The 19938-nt window shown below is 38.2% G+C and overlaps 1 protein-coding gene across 2 annotated transcripts in view; it reads right to left on the bottom strand.

Moving 5' to 3' along the window:
- Positions 1 to 786: 786 nt before the first annotated feature.
- The window catches only part of TSNAX (translin associated factor X), a 35597-nt gene continuing 16445 nt past the window's right edge, over positions 787 to 19938 (bottom strand). The window contains exons 5-6 of one of the 2 annotated variants that reach the window (XM_058669346.1): positions 6286 to 6413; positions 787 to 2584 (exon numbers count right to left, since the gene is read on the bottom strand). In XM_058669346.1, coding sequence (XP_058525329.1) covers positions 2204 to 2584; positions 6286 to 6413 — 509 coding nt within the window. In that variant the 3' untranslated portion in view covers positions 787 to 2203. The remainder of the gene's footprint in view (positions 2585 to 6285; positions 6414 to 19938) is intronic. The other variant, XM_004578535.3, reaches the window with a different exon arrangement.

Below are 19938 nucleotides of genomic sequence, written 5' to 3'. Positions count from 1 at the left end.
CCAGCAGCAATGATACCAAACTACTGGAAGTAGTCATAGTTGACTGCCTACTCTAAGTCCAATTTCTCCTTCGCTCTGATGGCAAAACCCTAGCTTGGTTTTTGCATTTGCCCTTTTCTTCTTGGATGAATCAATTGGTGTATCAAGCCTATCTCATTCTGTTTTCCAGGAACTGGCTGAGTTAGAATAGCAGTTACTCTGGCTCAATGAAATGTGAAGATACGTCTTACCTGGAAGCTTACAGAAAGATTTTACCTTTTTTAACATACTTATTTCATTGGAAAGACAGAGTTACGGGGAAAGAGACAGAATGCTTCATCTACTGGCTCACTCCTCAAATGGCCACAACTGCTGGAGTTGGGCCCATCTGAAGCCAGGAGCTTCCTCCCAGTCTCTCATGCTTCCCCAAGGCATAAGCAGTGAGACGGATCAGAAAAGAGGCAACTGGGACTCAAACCGACATCCATATGTGATGCCAGTGAGGCAGGAAGAGGCTCAACCTGCTTAGCCCCAATACTTTCACTCTCAAGGAAGCACAATAAAGTCTACTTTTCTGTTAAAGTGTCAAGTATTATGGATGGCTGAAATGCAGTCCTTCCAGTGGTTGTAAGACAGTGTGATAGGAATGTTGATAACCTCACTAAAATATTAGTTAAACGAACAGAAAAATCTCCTATATCTGGATTTTTAAAGAAATATTCACAGTAAGCTATATTAGGTTTCACATTTCAAACAAAATTCTATGAGTTTTACTATTTCCCAATATGCTCAAAGAATAAACTTAACTTCCATATTTTAGTATTTTATTCAAAAGAATACAGTTTTCAACATCCGTAAAACATTCTTCAATCCGTTATTAGTTTACATTTAACATTATACCATTATAAACTTGCTTCAAGTTAGAACAAACAGAAGATATGCAATGGGACCGACTACATCTCAACAATGTACCACAGAATATGAAAACCAAAAATCTCCACCATCATCAAAGCAACCAGCAGCAAGCAAACTAATTTCATATGCATGTTCATGTTTTATTTTCCTTTAGGTGGTAGGTTTTGGAAAATTACATTGTAAAATAATCAGCCCTTACAAACAGAGCACTGAAATTTACAAAAATAAAATTTAGTATCTAGATTCTCAGAATTCACACACCAATTATAGATGCCTAGTTGTGGGTCAACAGTGTTATGTTCCAGGCAATTTCACATCACAAATTATAATCAACAACTAATCTCTGTATACAAATTCCAATTCTAAATATTACCAGAGACTACCACTGCTGTTCTCAACTGTGTGGATAATTATCTTATTGCTGAAATGTACATAAACTTTCTTTGGCAACTCTCATTTATCAGTTAATGCCACAGGACAATTGTTGGATTAATTTAGTATCTCAAAACTGTATTAGGATTATTTAATTTCTCATAGATGTTATACTAGGAAGGCCTCCAAACATGCCTAATAACAATACAATGGTAACAGAATCATCACTTCCAGTTCTATACACAAATCAACTCAGCTTTACCAGTGAAAGCATTATAACATTAGCTCCACTTTCCCATCAGTTCTTCAATGAACAAAAATTAAATGAAGAAATTATGGCTGTAAGTTTTTCTGGGAGGCTAGTTCAGACAAATTCAAATGGCCTAAAATTAGTCATACCATAATGTAAAGTTTTACTATAATACTTCATAAACTTGTACTTGAAAATATTGGAAGCTTATTTTTAATTCTTGTTCCACAAAATAATCCTATTTTAGAGGTGTGGCACAATATCACCAGGAAATTTAAACAGGAAGCTCAAGTGCAGAGCTTAACTAAGAGATGATTAACATATATTCAAAGTTACCAGCTTAAATTAGAAATGGCTTCTAACAACTACCACTCCAAAATTCACACGAAGTAAATTAACACAGATGTGGCAGAAAGTGCAATCCAAAGCATGTTTGCATAACAAAGGTAAATGATGGTGAGCCAGCAAATAGTTCACACAGGCATAGATGCAAAAATTTGTATGCAAATTTTAAGATATACAAAATGACTCATTTAGATAACTTTATGTACAGCTTGTATACAATTTAGAACAAGTACAACTGAAAACATTTCTACATAAAAGCCACAATAAAGTCAAATTAAACACTTAACAGTCTTGTACAAACTGGTCTCTCTTAGGAGTTCTCACGAAATGAGTGGCATTATTCTAAGAAATACCCTCATCTTGATCGATCATTTCTGTTTTAACTGAAAACACATCTGCCAGCATATGTTTTGGGATTTCTGAACCTCTGACTTTCAAGGCGTAACAAGCATTTTCCACTTTAGCCAGGCTTTGTTTCAAGGTATATAGCTTCTTCGAAACCTCATAAGGTCCAGTATTGCCAATGAAGGAAAACCCATCGTAAACCTGACGCAAAAACTCGCTCACTTCAAAGGGGGTGTCAATGTCACCATTGCCCACACTGTTTATACACATCCGCATTAACTCGCCAGTTAAGTCAGCCACTCCCAGAAGGTAATCAACCGGTGTGATTTTCAATCTCCAAGTAACAAACTGCTTGTCCTGTGCATCAGAGCAAGGCTGCTGAAACAAAACAGAAAACAAATACACACACACAAAGAAAGTATACTGTGAAAAACAGTGAATATGGTACTATCACATAACAAGGTATAAAATCAACAGCAGATTCATCATTCTAACCTCTCTAAAACAAATCCATTTTGGTGAACAATCATTTGGGACAGTACTAGAATCCCAGTACTGTTTAGGGAACTGAGTCAGAGGACTTCCAAGATACTTTCTTCAGTATAAAACCATTTCCAACTTCACACGACACACAAAGTGGAAGTACTGTTAAGTAAGGCCCAGTGACTGCATGACACTTAATAAATGTCAAATCAGAAACTTCTAGTTTGTGCTCCACCTGTCATTTAATTGCTTTCTAGCCTTTCTTCTCCCCCTACTTGGCACCAATCATTATAACTTATTACTTTTTCATTGTATCCTCCATTCCCATATACTGCATCTGCCCAGCAAGAACAGAAACCTAAATCAATACTTTTTATTCACATAGTTGGAAACCACTGAGTTGAAAAAAAAAGTCACAGCTATGTAGAATTTGTACTAGTACAAATTACTTACCAATTCCTCTTTTCTCAGACCTTTCCACTCTAGCCTTTCACCACTCTGCTCAGTTCCCTTCTCAAATAAACCTTTACTTTCAGTAGGTAATCTTGCCTGTTTGCACTGACCTAGTCATTTGGGATTCCCTGACACAATCTCTCTCAAATACCTTGATCATATCAAAAAAGGAAGAAAAAAAAACAACCAAAAATAAAACAAACAAAACCCCTTTGTTTATATCCACATCCATTTTACCTTCTATGCTCCAGTCTCAGATGATGAGTTGTCCCTCCTCTTGTTTGAGGTTAACTCTTCCAAATGACCTTGACCCATCTCCACCCACCTCTTCCAGGACCTTGCTTCATAAGGCGTATGCCCTTGGGCAAGTTATTTCATCTCTCTAAACCTCAGTTTCCTCATCTGTAAAATGGGATAACAGTACCTACCTCAGAGGTTTATTTTAAGGATTAAATGCGATAACATTTACCAGGTTCTTGGTATAATGTCCAACACAGTCAACAGTAAATGCTAGCTACCATGAGTTCCATCATTGTGAAAACCTCTTCCCACTGTTTTCAGTTTCTATCATCAATTTCTCTCTTTCTCTACAGGGATCTTACTAGTAGAGGTGATACCCAAAATATTACTAAAAGATCATTTGGGACATAGCTAAGGGAAGCACAATGACATCAAAGAACATTTTAGACAGCGAGAAAGATAAAAGCATGCATAGAAAAGCTGTGTGATATATTTGAGAAAGTGGTGAGGTAACTACTTTTGAGTAGTTTAAAGTTAATGATTAGTATAGCATGAGTCTGGGGTGATCCACTGACTGCCACAATAAAGAATCCTAACTTTATAGGGTTATAAAGCAGTCAAATTGAGGTTTTCATAAGATCCCTCTGGTTGCTGTGTATCCAAGACATGAATTTAGATACTGTTTAGACTTTTTAAAGATCATATGGTCCAATTACTTCAGCATACAGCCTAACGAACGAGGTCCAAAAAACATCCTGAGTAATCTAGCCAGCTAACAGACCTGGATGGGCAGCTTAAAAGCCTGTTTCCTCATTTTCTGATGCCCTTTTAAATGATCTCATAAATGTGCCTGTTTTGTTTCTATTTATTTATCAGAGTCAACATCTTTTTAGGAAGGGTAGATTTTGTGTGTATGTGGAGATGGACTGCATTTCATAGGCCATAAAAGAAACCTCTGCTCAAGAAAATATTCATGTTTTTGTTTCTACTATTATTCACATGAAATTATATGGTTATAAATTAATTAATCCTGGAGAAAGATATTTTCTGAATTAACAAATTTCAACTAATACACTATTAAATAAATAAATTCTGTTGACAATCTAATAGTAGGAAAAAGTAAATTATTTAAAATGCTGCTTTGAATAAGAACACGAAGTATTTATGGGTCAAATATGACATCTCTACCTTTTGAACTGCTTAGCCAAAAACATTTATAAATATGGTAAAACGTAAACCATGATCAAATCCAAGTAGCAGGTAACTGAGTGTTCGTTTTATTCCTCTATGCTGTCCACATCTCAGATTGTTTGTAATTTTTCATAATAAAGCTTTTATAATATTTGCAATGGCAAGTCATAACAAAATATCTTTCCTTATCAAATTGCCAGAATTTTTAGCACTAAGAATCTCTTCAGAACTAAAAGGAGAGTGTATGAATGTGGTCTTAACAATTTGAAGTTCATCATGGCAATACAAAACTAGAATTCTTTAGTACTTACACCCTAAAAATAACATCCTTATTCTCATTGTTCTGCCTTTTCCCCAATATTTTCACCTGTATTTAGACGCCTTGAAAGAAGGATGAGGTACTTCAGCAATCTTAAGAAGGCAGTTCAAAGAGATTCATTGTATCTCATTCTGTAATCTTCACTATGAAGCAATTAAACTTTTCAAAATGAATTTGTTCATATAATTTTAAAAGTTAAAACATATGGCTTCCTTAAAGTAAGTTATATGCCATACCATGTTAATTTTATTTTGGAATATAACCACTTTAGTCGATATTCAAGAAAATTCTGAGGCCAGCATTCCATATAGGTGCTGGTTTGTGTTTCAGCTGCTTCATTTTCGATGCAGCTCCCTGGTAATGAGCTGGGAAGTGCTGCAGAGGATGGCCCAAGAGTTTGTACCCCTAGGCCCATTTGGGAGACCCAGAGGAAGCTCCCGGCTCTTGTTTGGTTCAGCTCTGGCCATTCTGGCCATCTGAGGATTGAACTAACAGATGGAAGATTTCTCTCTGTGTTTCTGTCTCTTTTCCCTCTCTTTCAGATAAATAAATCTTTGACCAAAACAACAAAAATTTTATTTGAACTGCTTCTTCCATATCCTACCTAAGCTGAATCTTTGAATGATGTCTGAAAAGTATTAATGTATAAACATTTCAAAATAGTCTACCTCTTTAACTGAATGTTGTATCTTGACATCCAGAAGAAGAAAAACACTGTATTTGCTTAAAAGTCAAACTGTTTCTCTTAACTTAGGAGAGCTGCCAAGATTTCAGGATGCAGCACTGGGAACTTAGTCAGTGATTCTCACTATGTATCAACTCCTTTCCAACGCTGAACCCCAGCAGGGCATGTTCAGCCGCCACACACTGCCTTAATAAACATCTTGAAGTAGAATCCTCTAAAACAATCCTTTCAGTAGGTACCTGATAGCACATCTGAGAGGGACTTGCAGAGTGGCACAGGCGGATACTCAAAATATCTGCTTATGAATTATTACTTGTGTGGCTTTTGAAGAGTTACTTAAAAGTCCTTGAAGAGCTACTTAAAGCCTGTTTCTATAAAATGGATAATGCTTACCTGAAAAGATTAATAAAGGCTTATAAATAATAGTTCTTATAAACACATTGAAAATACATAATAAAATACAAAGTAGACTTACTGTCGCTTTGTAGATGTAAACAGAATTACTTCCCCAATATACTCAAGGTTGTTCTTTCTCTATCCTCTAACCAAAATACTTAAAAAAACTATCTCCCTAGTTGACTATGAAACCGCAATTTAGAAAGAACATTCCCATCTGAATCTTCTTAGCATTATTAGCCAGTAACTTTTACAATGATTATTAATTACATAAATTATAAAATACATGTGAATATGATTTTAAATTCTCACAGTCTTGTTTTCTTTCCCATTGTCTTCGGTTGTAAATACCAACTGTTTATTAATTTCATCCATACTGATTAATGATCGTGTTTTGATGAAGTGTTGAAAAGAGACAGCCTCTACATATTCCTGCAATCCTGAAAAATGAAAAAAGAAAATTTGTAAGAAGCACTAAATTATTAAGAATATAACCAAAAACCTCTTAATTGATTATCATCCAGTTCAACAACTGACCAGATGCCCACTCTAGCAACAGCCCAGAATTGATCTGTGAGTGCACAGAAGCTTCCCTGGGACAGACAGCAGACAAGCACTGCCTGTGTCAGTCCCCTGACAGCCTGCGTTTAGAAATACATCCAGTTCCTCTTTTTAGAACTCCACGAGTCACTGTTAAAAATTTTTTTTTCCTACTGAGAAGTATCAGAGTTTTGAAAAAATAGATTCAGATAGGTTTTAAGAGAAATTACACAGAACTTTTTTGCCTTCTTAAATGGCAACAATAAATCAATCTAATGATATGTAAAACAATCACTTAAATCTTGATATTTAATAGGTAAAAACATTAAAAAACTAAAAATGGCCAAATAGAAAATACCATTTGTCTCTTCATACTTCAAAATGGGTCCAAGATAAATGGCAAACTCCTTTCTGCTTTAGTAGCTTTAAGTTCAGAGAAATAAAAAGCTAAGAAATACAATTTTACACCAGATGAAAAAGTTTACAATGAATTGAAAGTAAATTGTAGTAAATCTTTTCATGTACTGTAAAACAACTAAATTTCAATACCAAGAATTTCCTACATTACTTTATTATGCTACAATCCAAAGTCATACACACAAGGATAAAGTAATACATAAAAAATCATTATCATTGGCACAGTAGGTTAATTAAGCTACTCCTGCAAAGCTGGCGTCCCATATTAAAGAGCCAGTTCATATCCAGGCTACTCTACTTACTCAGCTTCCTGCTAATGTGCCTGGGAGGACAGTAGAAGATGGCAATGTTCTCTGGCTCCAGCCACAATGGTGGAAGACCCAGACGGAGTCCTGGGCTTTAGGCTTCTGCCAGGCCCAGTCTCAGCTATTATGATATTTTCTTGTCACTCTACTTTTCACATAAATAAAGCATATTTTACAAAAATAAGTGTCACGTTAAGAGACAGATACAGCTTTTTTCAATGCTGTATTGTAAAAAATGGCAAAAAGTGAAATTTCTGATAATGCAAAGAAAACACAGAATTTAATTAGATCATTAGTATTTAAGCTAGTACTTTATAAGACACAATCCTGCTATTTAGACAATCTTAAATTACCTGACACTGCAAATCCTGTTTCGTAGCAACAGTGTGGGAAAGCTAAGAGCTGAGACATCATAATATTGAATGAATTCAAGGGTCAAGGGGTACAGAGAGAAACAGATGAGCTGGTGTTGCTCATGATAAGAGGATTCCTAAATGCAGGTAGGAAAACAGATGCCCTACACAGCACAGGACAGAAAGGCAAAACCTTTTCAACAAGCCATTTCTGTGCTGACAAATTAAACCCTAACAGGCGGAGTTTAACTAGATCACTTTGTTATAATCAAACACCTTTTTGTAAATTCCTAAATTATGAACTAGTCTCCTTCCCTAAAGAAAAGCTATATTTCTCATTTCCTTCCAAACCATTCACACAGAAACAGCAAAACACAGGAATCAGTAACCACATCTTTAAATACAATCTAATGTGGTTAGCTTATGAATTGAATATATATATACACACACACACACACATATATATACATCTACCAGGATTTATATACAAGAATGTGCTTCACTGTATAGTGCACATGCGCGCGAAGTGAGCCTAATAATAGGTATGCCACTTGTCAATTTATTGTTTCTCTCAGCTCCACCACCTCTAATATTGGAGGTGGATCCTTAAAACTTTTTTCCAATGCCAGCTGGGAAGACAGTAAGTCTTACTGGTGAAGGTACCAGGTGTTCAAAAGTCAGAAAAGGACAGTGCCCCTTCTTGTCTCTGGTGTTCTCTCAGCCTTCAGCATGTAGGAAGCCAGTAACTTCAGCAGTGTATGTGGAATTCCCTAGGCACAGCTTACATTTCAAGAGGTTTTCAGTAAGGCACTTTGGATAAACAGGGAATTGCATAGCATGGTACCTCCTACAGGCTGCTTCCTGGGGAGCCCCACTCAGAGCCACACCTCAGTAAATGTCCCTGCCACACAGTGGGCTACCCCTGCACTTCTCTAAGGAGGTCTGCATTTTGTTACTTCCTCGGCTGCTCTGCTCAGCCCCACAGTGGTGGCTGTTCATTCCAACTAATACTCCAGTACTCTTTAGACTAATACCCCTTTCCTTACAACACAACCCCCGCTCAGTTAATTGCTGTGTTGAACATTCCATGTTAAATCACTGGGTATTTTCTACTTCCTGTTTAGCCCCTGATGAATACAATGGAGAACTAGGAAAATTACTTCCCCTTGACTCTTAATATCTAGAGGAAGTGTTTTATCTTCTGAAGTCAATCACCTAGGCTCAGAACCAGATCTAAACTCAGCAGAAAGTGAAATTTGGCTTCTGCCTCCATGGTCTTGGGATGGTCTATACTGGATGCTTAAGGTCAATATGGACACATGTTCAGGTCTCTTCTTTCCCACTGACCAAGTCATCTTTATTCTCAACGACTTCCCCATCTTTCTCTTTCCCTTTACAGCAGAATTTCTTGAGGTTTTAGCTACATTTCTTCAATAACTTTGTCACTTCAATCTAGTTTGATCCCATCTCTATAGCCAAACAACTCTTACTACAATTACCATTCTACCTAGGTGGAAAGGATATATTTCCATCTTAAATCTTTGCAGCTTTCAACATTTCTGATAATATTTTTCTCTATACATCCAATGCTCACTTAATACCCCTATCACAGCATCCTCACAATCAATTTACCCCAACTTCGTCCACTCCACTCGTCTGTTGCAGACCTCTTCTCATCCATTCTTCTACAGCACACAGTTTACCATCTTCATGACTATGATCACATCACTCCCCTGCTTAAAGTCCATGCAGTTTCTTATGGTTCTTAGAATACAGATCAAATCATTAACAAGGATTACAAAAACTTGGACTAATTTCACTTAATCTACATCAATAGTTTCAATTCAGCATGTAGTCAAATCAAAACTCACAAAGGATTGCATTTATAAGATGGACACATGTTATGGACTGGAAATTAACCAGAGTAGCCCCCAAGGTCCAAGTGTTAAAATACCTCATAATCTTCTGTTAATGGATTAAGGTCTGAATTTCAGTGAATGATGGAGTCTAAAGGTAGAGTCCTGGAAAGTGATTGGACTGGGTTTAGCTTGAGGGACAGCACATATAAAGCGGCCCATGGGTGTGAAGAGACTGCTCCCTGGATCACCACGTGATGACCTTCCACCAACCGCCAGCCTCATCAAACACCAAGGGCAATGCGGCTGCCTGATCTTGTATCAGGTACCCTATAATATGCATATTTCAACATTTAATGTAAATAGCCACTGCAACATTTCAAGTAATGAACCCGTCCTTAAATTCTTGTGACTGGTTTACATTTCAGGCATGTTGCGAAAAAAAAGCACTGCTTTCAAAATGTTAGAATTCTTTAAAAATGTTAAAAATGTATAAACCTACAATTTCATGATACAGTTAAATAGAAGAATAATGTACTTGTGACTGTAACTGAAGGACTACATTATTGTAATAATTTAGGGAAAAACAGTAGGGGAAAGAGTAAATGGGGCAGGGAGTGGAAGGGAAATCACTGAGCCGTTGGAACTGTATCATAAAAAATAAAATTTATAAAGAAAAATGTTAGATTCAAATAGATGGAGGAAAGCATTGGGTACAACAGTTAGGACACTGTTTAGGATAACTGTATTCCATGTCGAAGTGCCAGGTTAAAGAACTGGCTCCACTTCCTTTTCCAGCTTCTCATTACTATACATCCTGGAGGCAACAGATGATTACAACTCAGTGCTTGGGTACCCATTACTCATGTGAGTGGCAGTGTGTTGAATCCCAGGCTTCTGGCTTCAAGCCTGGCCTAATCCTAGCTATTATGGGCACTTAAGAGAGTGAGCCAGAGGATGGAAGATTTGTGTCTGACTTTCAAATGACAAAAAAAAAAAAGTGAGAGAGAAAGGCCCTGGTGCGGCAGTCTCGCAGCTGAAGTCCTTGCCTTGCAAATACCGGGATCCCATTTGGGCGCAGGTTCTGATCCCAGTACCTTGCTTTCCATCGAGCCCCCTGCTTGTCAAGGATGGTCCAAAGCCTTGGGATCCTGCACCCACATGGAAGACCCAGAAGAAGTTCCTGGTCCTGGCTTTGGATTGGCTCAGCTCTGGCTACTGCAGCCACTTGGGGAGTGAATCAACAGATAGAAGATCTTCCTCTCTTTCCTCTTGTATATCTGCCTTTCCAATAAATATAAATCTTCAAAAAAAAAAGAGAGAGAGAGAGAGAAAGGAAGGAGGGAGGGAGGGAGGGGACAGCAGGTAAGAGAGGTGCTTGTGCTACATAGGGGGCCAGAAAAAGTGAACGCAAAAACTAGGATGACATCAGCTGAAGGTGTACAAACAAATTTGCCTGGGCCTCTATACCAAGTAAAGATGAATGATGTCACCAAGCAACGTAATCACATGATGGGTAGACTCCAGCTTAAACTCATGAGTACCCTGTTCACTGTTACACTCCCAGTGCCTAATACTTTGTTATGACAGGCATAAAAACATAAAATAAGTTACATCTCTATAAAAAAAATTGAGTTTATAAGTAAAAACTCTATTTTAGAAGAATATTTAACAAATATAAAAACTTTTGCTTTGAGAAAATACCATATAAAATGGGTAAATTATGTCCAGAAAAAGATTCTGGACATAATTGAAAATAGTTAAATAGCAAATTCTATGACAGGTACAGGGTGCCATTTTAATGTAAGAATTTGTAGGGTCCACCATGGTGGCCTGGCCGCTAAAGTCCTCGCCTTCTCTCGCTGAGATCCCATATGGATGCCAGTTCTAATCCTGACAATCCCACTTCTTATCCAGCTTCTTGCTTGTGGCCTGGGAAGGCACTGGAGGACAGCCCAAAGTCTTGGGACCCTGCATCCATGTGGGAGAACCAGAAGAGGCTCTGGGATCCTGGCTTCGGATCAGCTCAGTTCTGACTATTGCGACCACTTGGGGAGTGAATCAACATTCGGAAGATCTTCCTCTCTGTATATCTCACCTTCCAGCAACAATGAAATAAATCTTATATTTAAAAAAAAATCAAAGTATTACCTAAACATATCCACGTTTATGAGGTCATATTTACTCATATTTACACTGGTTCAGTTTTCAAAAGTGGCACAAATATTTATAAAATGGTATTAACTCTAGAAGCCTAATTACTAGAAAAAAGTGAATCCTTTTAGTTTTGTTTATTCTATTTGTTGAGTTTAATATCATTTTACATGAGGTTTAAAATAATATCATTTATTATTAACAAAACAAGCATTTTAGCAACAAAATACTAATTTTTCCCCAGCAGTGTCTTGTTCCAGAAAAAAATTAGCATTCCTACTTGGTTATCATATAATTTAGTTTCATTAAGATAGATTTTTTTTTCCAAATTTCAGTAGGAAGGAAAATTCATTATCCCAAAGTTGAAAAAGACCATCATGTCTAGCACTTTGTTTTATAAATAAATGATCTGAAAAAGTCATTTTTAAAAAATACTGTCATTAAAACTAGTTGAATTGATCCTTGTGTTTAGAACTATTCTATAATTAAAGTATTTGGATTTCTTCTACATTTACAAATGAATGGTATTTAATATTTTCCTATAATTATCATCTCTGTTAACAGTCATTATCAGGCATAGTTTAAAAAAACAACTTGCTTTCGGATTGTCTTTTAAAATTGTTTTTCTTTATCATTGCTGACCTTGGACATTTATAATTATTCCTCCAGCAACATTCAAACCATTTCAACCCTAGTCTGCATTCTCAACTTAGTTCCATTTCTACCCTTGCATGTCCAAAACTTAGAGAACTTCATTAAACAAAGGAAGAGCAACTATGCTGTCTTAAATGTACATTATAAAAGATACTGTATCTCATACCTTACATCCAGTTTTCAATGTTCATTTTAATGTAATCTGTAATGTAACGTAATTATTCTCTTTAATGAATGAAGAAATTTAGAGAGATGTTAGAAATATCACTCAAGTTTCTATAACTCAGAAGCTCATCCCCGTCCAACCTTACCTGCTTCTTTATCTTCCAACTCCACACATTCCCTTTTTAAAACCATTTTCCCCACTAGACTGCTGCTTCAGCTTTTCCCCATGCTTCAGCCTTACGTTCTACCTCTTAAACATACTGCATATTTTCAGAATTCCATGCTGTGGTATGCCTATTAAGACATTTTCCACATACTTTTCTATCCATAAAAAAAATTTTGATGTTTTGAACACACCCTCAATCAAGGCAGCATCCATTTCTTCATTCTCAATCCAGAAAACCTGTCAGTCAAGTTGGTTTTACTTTATAAAAAACAAAATCACCCACCATGCACCCTAGAACAGTGAGGCTGGGATCACAGCCTAATAACCTTGCTCCTTGTCCCATCCCTAACATCTTGCATATAGAAGAGTAAAAATGTTTATAAACTCTTCCAATAATCTCCCTCAAACCCCCCTCACTAGTTATATAACTGTGAGTGCCTGGACAAAAACATTTTAAAAATTTCCACTCAAATATTCAGAACTCTCTAGTTGTACTAAATTTATAGAACCTCAGATTTTAGTTCATTAAAAAAGTTTTAGATTGGAGTTCAAAGTGACAATGTTCTGCATTAGAGCTTGTCTCTTTTTTAATGAGAAACAAGTAACATGGAACAAAATTTATCTCTAGTTTCAGTTGTAATTATTGCTGGTGGCTGTGAAATGTTACATTTTCAAGTATTTCTAAAGGCATACACAGGTTGTTTCAAGGATGTGTTTGCTAACTGTTCCTTCAGCAGTGATATGGCTGTTTCCGCTCTACAGCAATTAAGACTCTGGCTATACTATCCAAAAAGTTCAAGGATATCTGGCTCCAAACACTGAAAGGCACTTTTAGTCACATGTAGGTAAAAGGATTTTAAACAAGTTACGTTTCAACTTGATGAAAAGGACATCCGCTATTTTTATTGAATAATTCCCAAGGTGAAAAGTTTCAACCTACTACTGTATTCCATCAAACAATGCCTTCCCCCTGCCTTTTCCTTGGATGAAATCCAATTAGAATTATTTACAGAATCAGCTACCAGGAAAAGAGGAATTTGTAGGCTGCTTTTATGTATTTTTTTATTTTTCTCCGTGCTCACTTATTAGAACATAAACTGGGAAATCACTGAAGATTTCTTACAAACTATACATCAATGTAACAAACTTTCTTCTCAAGCTTTTGATGCTTTCTTTTAGAAAACTGTATTAAATGACTCAGATATTCTGTTCCTTAGTATATATCTGACAGAAATAAAAGCATATGCTCGCATAAAGGTTTGTAGGCAAAGGTTAATAGCAGCATTATTTATAATACTCCAAGAGTGTAGTTGCCGGGTCTGGCGTAGTAGCCTATTGGCTAAAGTCTTTGACTTGTAAGTGCCAGGACGCTATACGGGCACTAGTTCTAATCCTGGTGGCCCCGCTTCCCATCTAGCTCCCTACCTGTGACTTGGGAAATCAGTCAAGGATGGCCCAAAGCCTTGGCAACCTGTACTCATGTGGGAGACCTGGAAGAAGTTCCTGGCTCCAGGCTTCGGATTGGCTCAGCTCTGGCCACTGAGGCCACCTGGGGAATGAATCACTGGACAGAAGATTTTCCTGTCTCTCCTCCTTTCTGTATATCTGACTTTCCAATAAAAACAAATAAATTAAGAAATATATATCCACATGCTGATCAATAAACAAAATATGGCATTACCTGCACAATGGATGACGACCCAAGCATAAAAAATGAATGACATATGCTTTGATACACAAGAGGTCTGCAAAAAGTTAATGAAAATGTACATTATCTTTTTTTTAAGATTTGTTTATTTTCTAATATAAGGACCATCATGCAAACTGAAATGTGTAATGATAGAGTAATGGAGACTACCATATCCAGATGTGGGGACACAATGCAACATACATCCCTACTTCCAAGCCAGGGATGGACTCCCAGTGAAACTGTTGCGCATGTCTAGACAATGGGATGATGGACTGTCTGACAATGTCTGTAACAGCAATGTTAGGGCACACTTAAATAATAGACTGATGGAATTGTAACTCCCTATGAAGTACTATGTTATTGTGATGATATGGGGAAACTCAGGAGGTGGGAACTGAGGGACGGGGGAATCCCAGACTCTACAGAATTGTACAATAAAACTCAAAAATTAAAATTAAAAGTTGTTTGTGTTTTTAATTGGAAAGGCAGACTTACAAAGAGGAGATGCAGAAAGATCTTCCATCTGCTGGTTCACTCCCCAAGTGGCCACAACAGACAGAACTGAGCCAATCTGAAGCCAGAAACCAGGAGCTTCTTCTGGTATTCCACACGGGTACAGGGTATTTAGGGACAGGAAGGCTTTGGGCCATCCTCCACTGCTTTCCCAGGCCACAAGCAAGGATCTGGATGAGAAGCAGAGCAGCTGGGACATGATCTGGTGCCTGTATGGGATCCCAGCAGTTGCAAGGTGAAGATTTAGCCTCTAGGCTACTGCACTAGCCCCAGCATTATCTTTTTTTTTTTTTTAAGATTTATTTTTATTACAAAGTCAGATATACAGAGAGGAGGAGAGACAGAGAGGAAGATATTCCGTCCGATGATTCACTCCCCAAGTGAGCCGCAACAGGCCGGTATGCGCTGATCCGATGCCGGGAACCAGGAACCTCTTCCAGGTCTCCCATGCGGGTGCAGGGTCCCAATGCATTGGGCCATCCTCGACTGCTTTCCCAGGCCACAAGCAGGGAGCTGGATGGGAAGTGGAGCTGCCAGGATTAGAACCGGCGCCCACATGGGATCCCGGGGCATTCAAGGCGAGGACTTTAGCCGCTAGGCCACGCCGCCGGGCCCAAAGCATTATCTTTTTATTTTTTTAAAGATTTATTTATTTTTATTACAAAGTCAGATGTACAGAGAGGAGGAGAGACAGACAGGAAGATCTTCCATCCAATGATTCACTCCCCAAGTGACCACAACAGTCAGTGCTGCACCGATCCGAACCTGGGAACCAGAAACTTCATCCTGGTTCCCACGCGGGTGGCAGGGTCCCAATGCATTGGGCCGTCCTTGACTGCCCTCCCAGGCCACAAGCAGGGAGCTGGATGGGAAGTGGAGCTGCTGGGATTAGAACCGGCGTCCATATGGGATCCCGGCATGTTCAAGGCAAGGACTTTAGCCACTAGGCCATGCCGCCGGGCCCCAGCATTATCTTTTAATTCCGTGTTTCTGACAACTTTTTGAAACACACTCTTAATATGCCTTGAAAACACTAAGCTAAAGACTCCAGACTTTAAAAATATGTATTTCTTACTATATATTTTTTTTCTTACTATACAAAAATATATATAAAGTATACACACACACAGTGTAATTATATTCGTAAATGATGTTCAAACTAGTAAAAGCCATAGTGTCAGAAAGTAGATTAGTAGTGGCCAGGGGTTGTAGCAATGGAGGTCAAATGGGAATAGCTGTTAATGAGTAAGAGTTTTTTTTTTTTTCCTGGGTGATGAAAATGTTATGGAATTAAGCAGTTAAATATAAAACTGTGAATATACTAAAAACAACTGTTCAATTTAAAAGTATTTTATAGTAGGTAAACCATACCTCAACTTTCAAATTGCACTTATTACTACAGCTAGCTAGGAATACCACTGCAATTTTTAAACAAGTTATTTTCATATCACTGAAACGTTAAAATAGGATCAGATGTACATTTCACAGATCACTATGCCAAAAATTCACTTTCAAACACATGCAGAAAACAAGTATCCCTGTAGATCTTAGTTTTGTTAGTAATATGCACATATATAATATCAACAACAAAATGGAAATGAAAGTGATTTGGATTTTGTCCATCTGATCAGGGCATTTACTTTAGCACTGAGTGCATGTTGAGTAAAATGAGTTTAATTTAGCACAATATTACAGAGTAATTCTATTAACTTCCTGAAGCAAAGAAAACATTTGTAAGTGGTTAAATGCAAAAAATATTTTTTTTTCAAAAACATTCTGAGGTAGCTCTTATTACTACCATGCTAACAGCAAGACAGCTGAAATTCAAACAGGTTGTATATTTCATTTTGAGGTTATACAAGGAATATAAAGAACACAAATATTTCTAGATACTTAAGGAAAGAATGATTAAATTGCTAGGCCAAACATCTAGATGGAGTCGTTCTACAATCTCCAGTTTTCTACCAATTCAAAACCATCCCCCCAGCTCAATCCCTCGCTTTCTTAGCACATGACAGGGAAACAGAGGTTACTGAACAACAATTTCCTCAACTTCTTCCCTATCTGTAGGCACATCGTTACCTGCCTGGCTCCAGAAAGGGAGCTCTTCTCCCCTCCCACACAGCCAGTGGGGTATACAGGTACACTCTGGATTTCTTCCTCTCGACTACTCCAAGGATCTTATTCCAGGAAATATTCCAATTCCTTTAGTTAAGCTGCTGAGTCTTCAGCCTTCTCCCTCTGCACTTCCCTGGCATGCATGCTAACTCAACTACAGATTATAGGATGATGATTCCCAGACTGTCACTGCAGATTAGACTTGCATTCTAGACCCACGTGTCAAGTTGCCACTCAGGCAACTACCTGGATGGTCTGTATTTCCAGTCAGCCATATCCGACATTCCTTCCACCCTTCCTGTTTTCTTCTAACACAATGTTCCGATTCAGCAAGTTGGCCATGCCAGAAATCTAAAGGCTTTCCTAGAGACTACTGCTCATGCCCTATCCTTAAAAAACAAAACCAAACCCAGAAAACCACAAAACCTTCTAAAAACATGCCCTTTCCACTCTGTCCCTACTGCTAATATCAAACCTGGGCCTTAGTCACTACACCTCAAGAATGATCACTACAGTCTAATTGACATCTAGCCTTCCCCCAAATAAAATACATAGAATGTAAACCAGGAACCTAATGTAACTTAAGCACAAACTTAAAATGAAGACATCCCAGACTGAACAACAAATTTAGTCTCTTACTAGTGGTGTGAAGTAAATTTGTTAACTTTGGGCCCGGCGGCGTGGCCTAGCGGCTAAAGTCCTCGCCTTGAAAGCCCCGGGATCCCATGTGGGCGCCGGTTCTAATCCTAGCAGCTCCACTTCCCATCCAGCTCCCTGCTTGTGGCCTGGGAAAGCAGTCGAGGATGGCCCAAAGCTTTGGGACCCTGCACCCGCATGGGAGACCTGGAAGAGGTTCCTGGTTCCCGGCATCGGATCGGCGCGTACCGGCCTGTTGTGGCTCACTTGGGGAGTGAAACATCGGATGGAAGATCTTCCTCTCTGTCTCTCCTCCTCTCTGTATATCCGGCTTTCCAATAATAATAAAATCTTTAAAAAAAAATTTATTGGGCCCGGTGGCGTGGCCTAGTGGCTAAGGTCCTCGCCTTGAATGTGCTGGGATCCCATATGGTTGCTGGTTCTAATCCTGGCAGCTCCACTTCTTCTCTGTCTCTCCTCCCCTCTGTATATCTGACTTTGTAATAAAAATAAAATTAATCTTAAAAAAAAAAATTTATTAACTTTATTGCAATCCAATTTCCTCACTGGCAAACAGGCAACTACCTGTACTGTGGGTTTATTTTTTAATTTTTTTTTAAGATTTTTTTTTTTTTTTTATTATTATTGGAAAGCCAGATATACAGAGAGGAAGATCTTTCATCTGATGATTCACTCCTCAAGTGAGCCACAACAGGCCGATGCGCGCTGATCCGATGCCGGGAACCAGGAACCTCTTCCGGGTCTGCCACGTGGGTACAGGGTCCCAATGCATTGGGCCATCCTTGACTGCCTTCCCAGGCCACAAGCAGGGAGCTGGATGGGAAGTGGAGCATCCGGGATTAGAACCGGCGCCCATATGGGATCCCGGGGCTTTCAAGGCGAGGACTTTAGCTGCTAGGCCACGCCGCTGGGCCCTTTACTGTGGGTTTACATAGAATGTACTAAAGAATTAACAGTACAGGGGCACTTTGTAACTTTTGAATTACACAAAAGAAAGAATAGTTAAAATTTAAGAAATACATTAATTTTTGTTAGACACTATTTTATAACTTCATTAAAGTGTGTTTTTTCTTTGGCTTCATTTTATTGTATCGCACAATTAAAAGAGGTCCATTTTCTTTTGAAAAATTATTCTAGCTCTACATGTATTATGAGCCTAAGATACTTTCTGATTGGCTAAGAAACAACAGCAAATTATGTGTTTAATCCATTGTAGGTATAAGACAGAGTCTGTCAAGGAATAAAACCTCTCTGATTTAATACAGGATGAACAAGACAGACCAGGAGACTGTCTCTTCTTTTCCCAGGCTCCATCCTTATCAAGACATACCCCACCTCAGAAAGAATATTTTTTTTAAGATTTATTAATCTATTGCAAATCCTGATATACACAGAGGAGGAGAGACAAAGAGAAAGAACCTCCATCCGATGATTCATTCCCCAAGTGACCACAACGGTCAGTCCTGTGCTGATCTGAAGCCGGGAACCAGGAACCTCTTCCAGGTCTCCCTCGCGGGTACAGAGTCCCAAAGCTTTGGCCCGTCCTTGACTGCCCTCCCTGGCCACAAGCAGGGAGCTGGATGGGAAGTGGAGCTGCCAGGATTAGAACCAGCGTCCATATGGGATCTTGGTACACTCAAGGCGAGGACTTTAGGTGCCAGGCCACGCCACCAGGCCCAGAAGAAAAACCTTCTAAAATAGAATTTCAGAAAAGCAACAGGAATGTTCAGAAGTGAACAGAAACTGAAACAAAAAACCTTGACATACTTGGACAGTACAAGCAATATGCACCACACATGTATCTAGAAAGAATGCGCACCAACTGTTTCTATACCTCAGAAAATGTCAGTGGAAAGGATTTCTTAAGGTCATCAGTATGAAATGCACACTTATTTTAAAACTGTGATTTATACAATCAGGAAAAATGTTTACTGAATCATTTCACAGATGAATACAAATTTAAACTTTATCCATTTACTTACATGGATAGGTAACACTAAAGAAATATAAAAGTATTTTAACTAGATACAGGATCTGAGTTCTTTCAAAAAAGGGTTTGGCTTTGGAGAAAACACTCATACTTAAAGTGCCATACAAAATGGCTACAAGAAAGGGAATATGGTCCAGCAGGAAATACATCAAAGCAGATAAACCAAGTCAGATTCAGATTATAATACCATGGTAAATATTAGTTACAAAGTTAGGTGGTGTTACTATTTGCCCTTTTAAGTTATACAGCTGGAAAATTAGTGGATGATGGTCCAAGATCCGGGGTGTCTGCCACCCACACAGGAGACAAGGAATCTCCAATCTGGCTGAGGAATGAATTGGCGAATGCAGGAACTCCCTCTCTCTCTGCTAACTTTAATTTTCAAAA

This window comes from Ochotona princeps, chromosome 10, assembly GCF_030435755.1.
Source record: "Ochotona princeps isolate mOchPri1 chromosome 10, mOchPri1.hap1, whole genome shotgun sequence".
In the NCBI taxonomy this organism is placed as follows: domain Eukaryota; kingdom Metazoa; phylum Chordata; class Mammalia; order Lagomorpha; family Ochotonidae; genus Ochotona; species Ochotona princeps.
The sequence above is the reverse complement of the archived record's forward strand: the minus strand, read 5'-3'. Positions and strand labels throughout refer to the sequence as shown.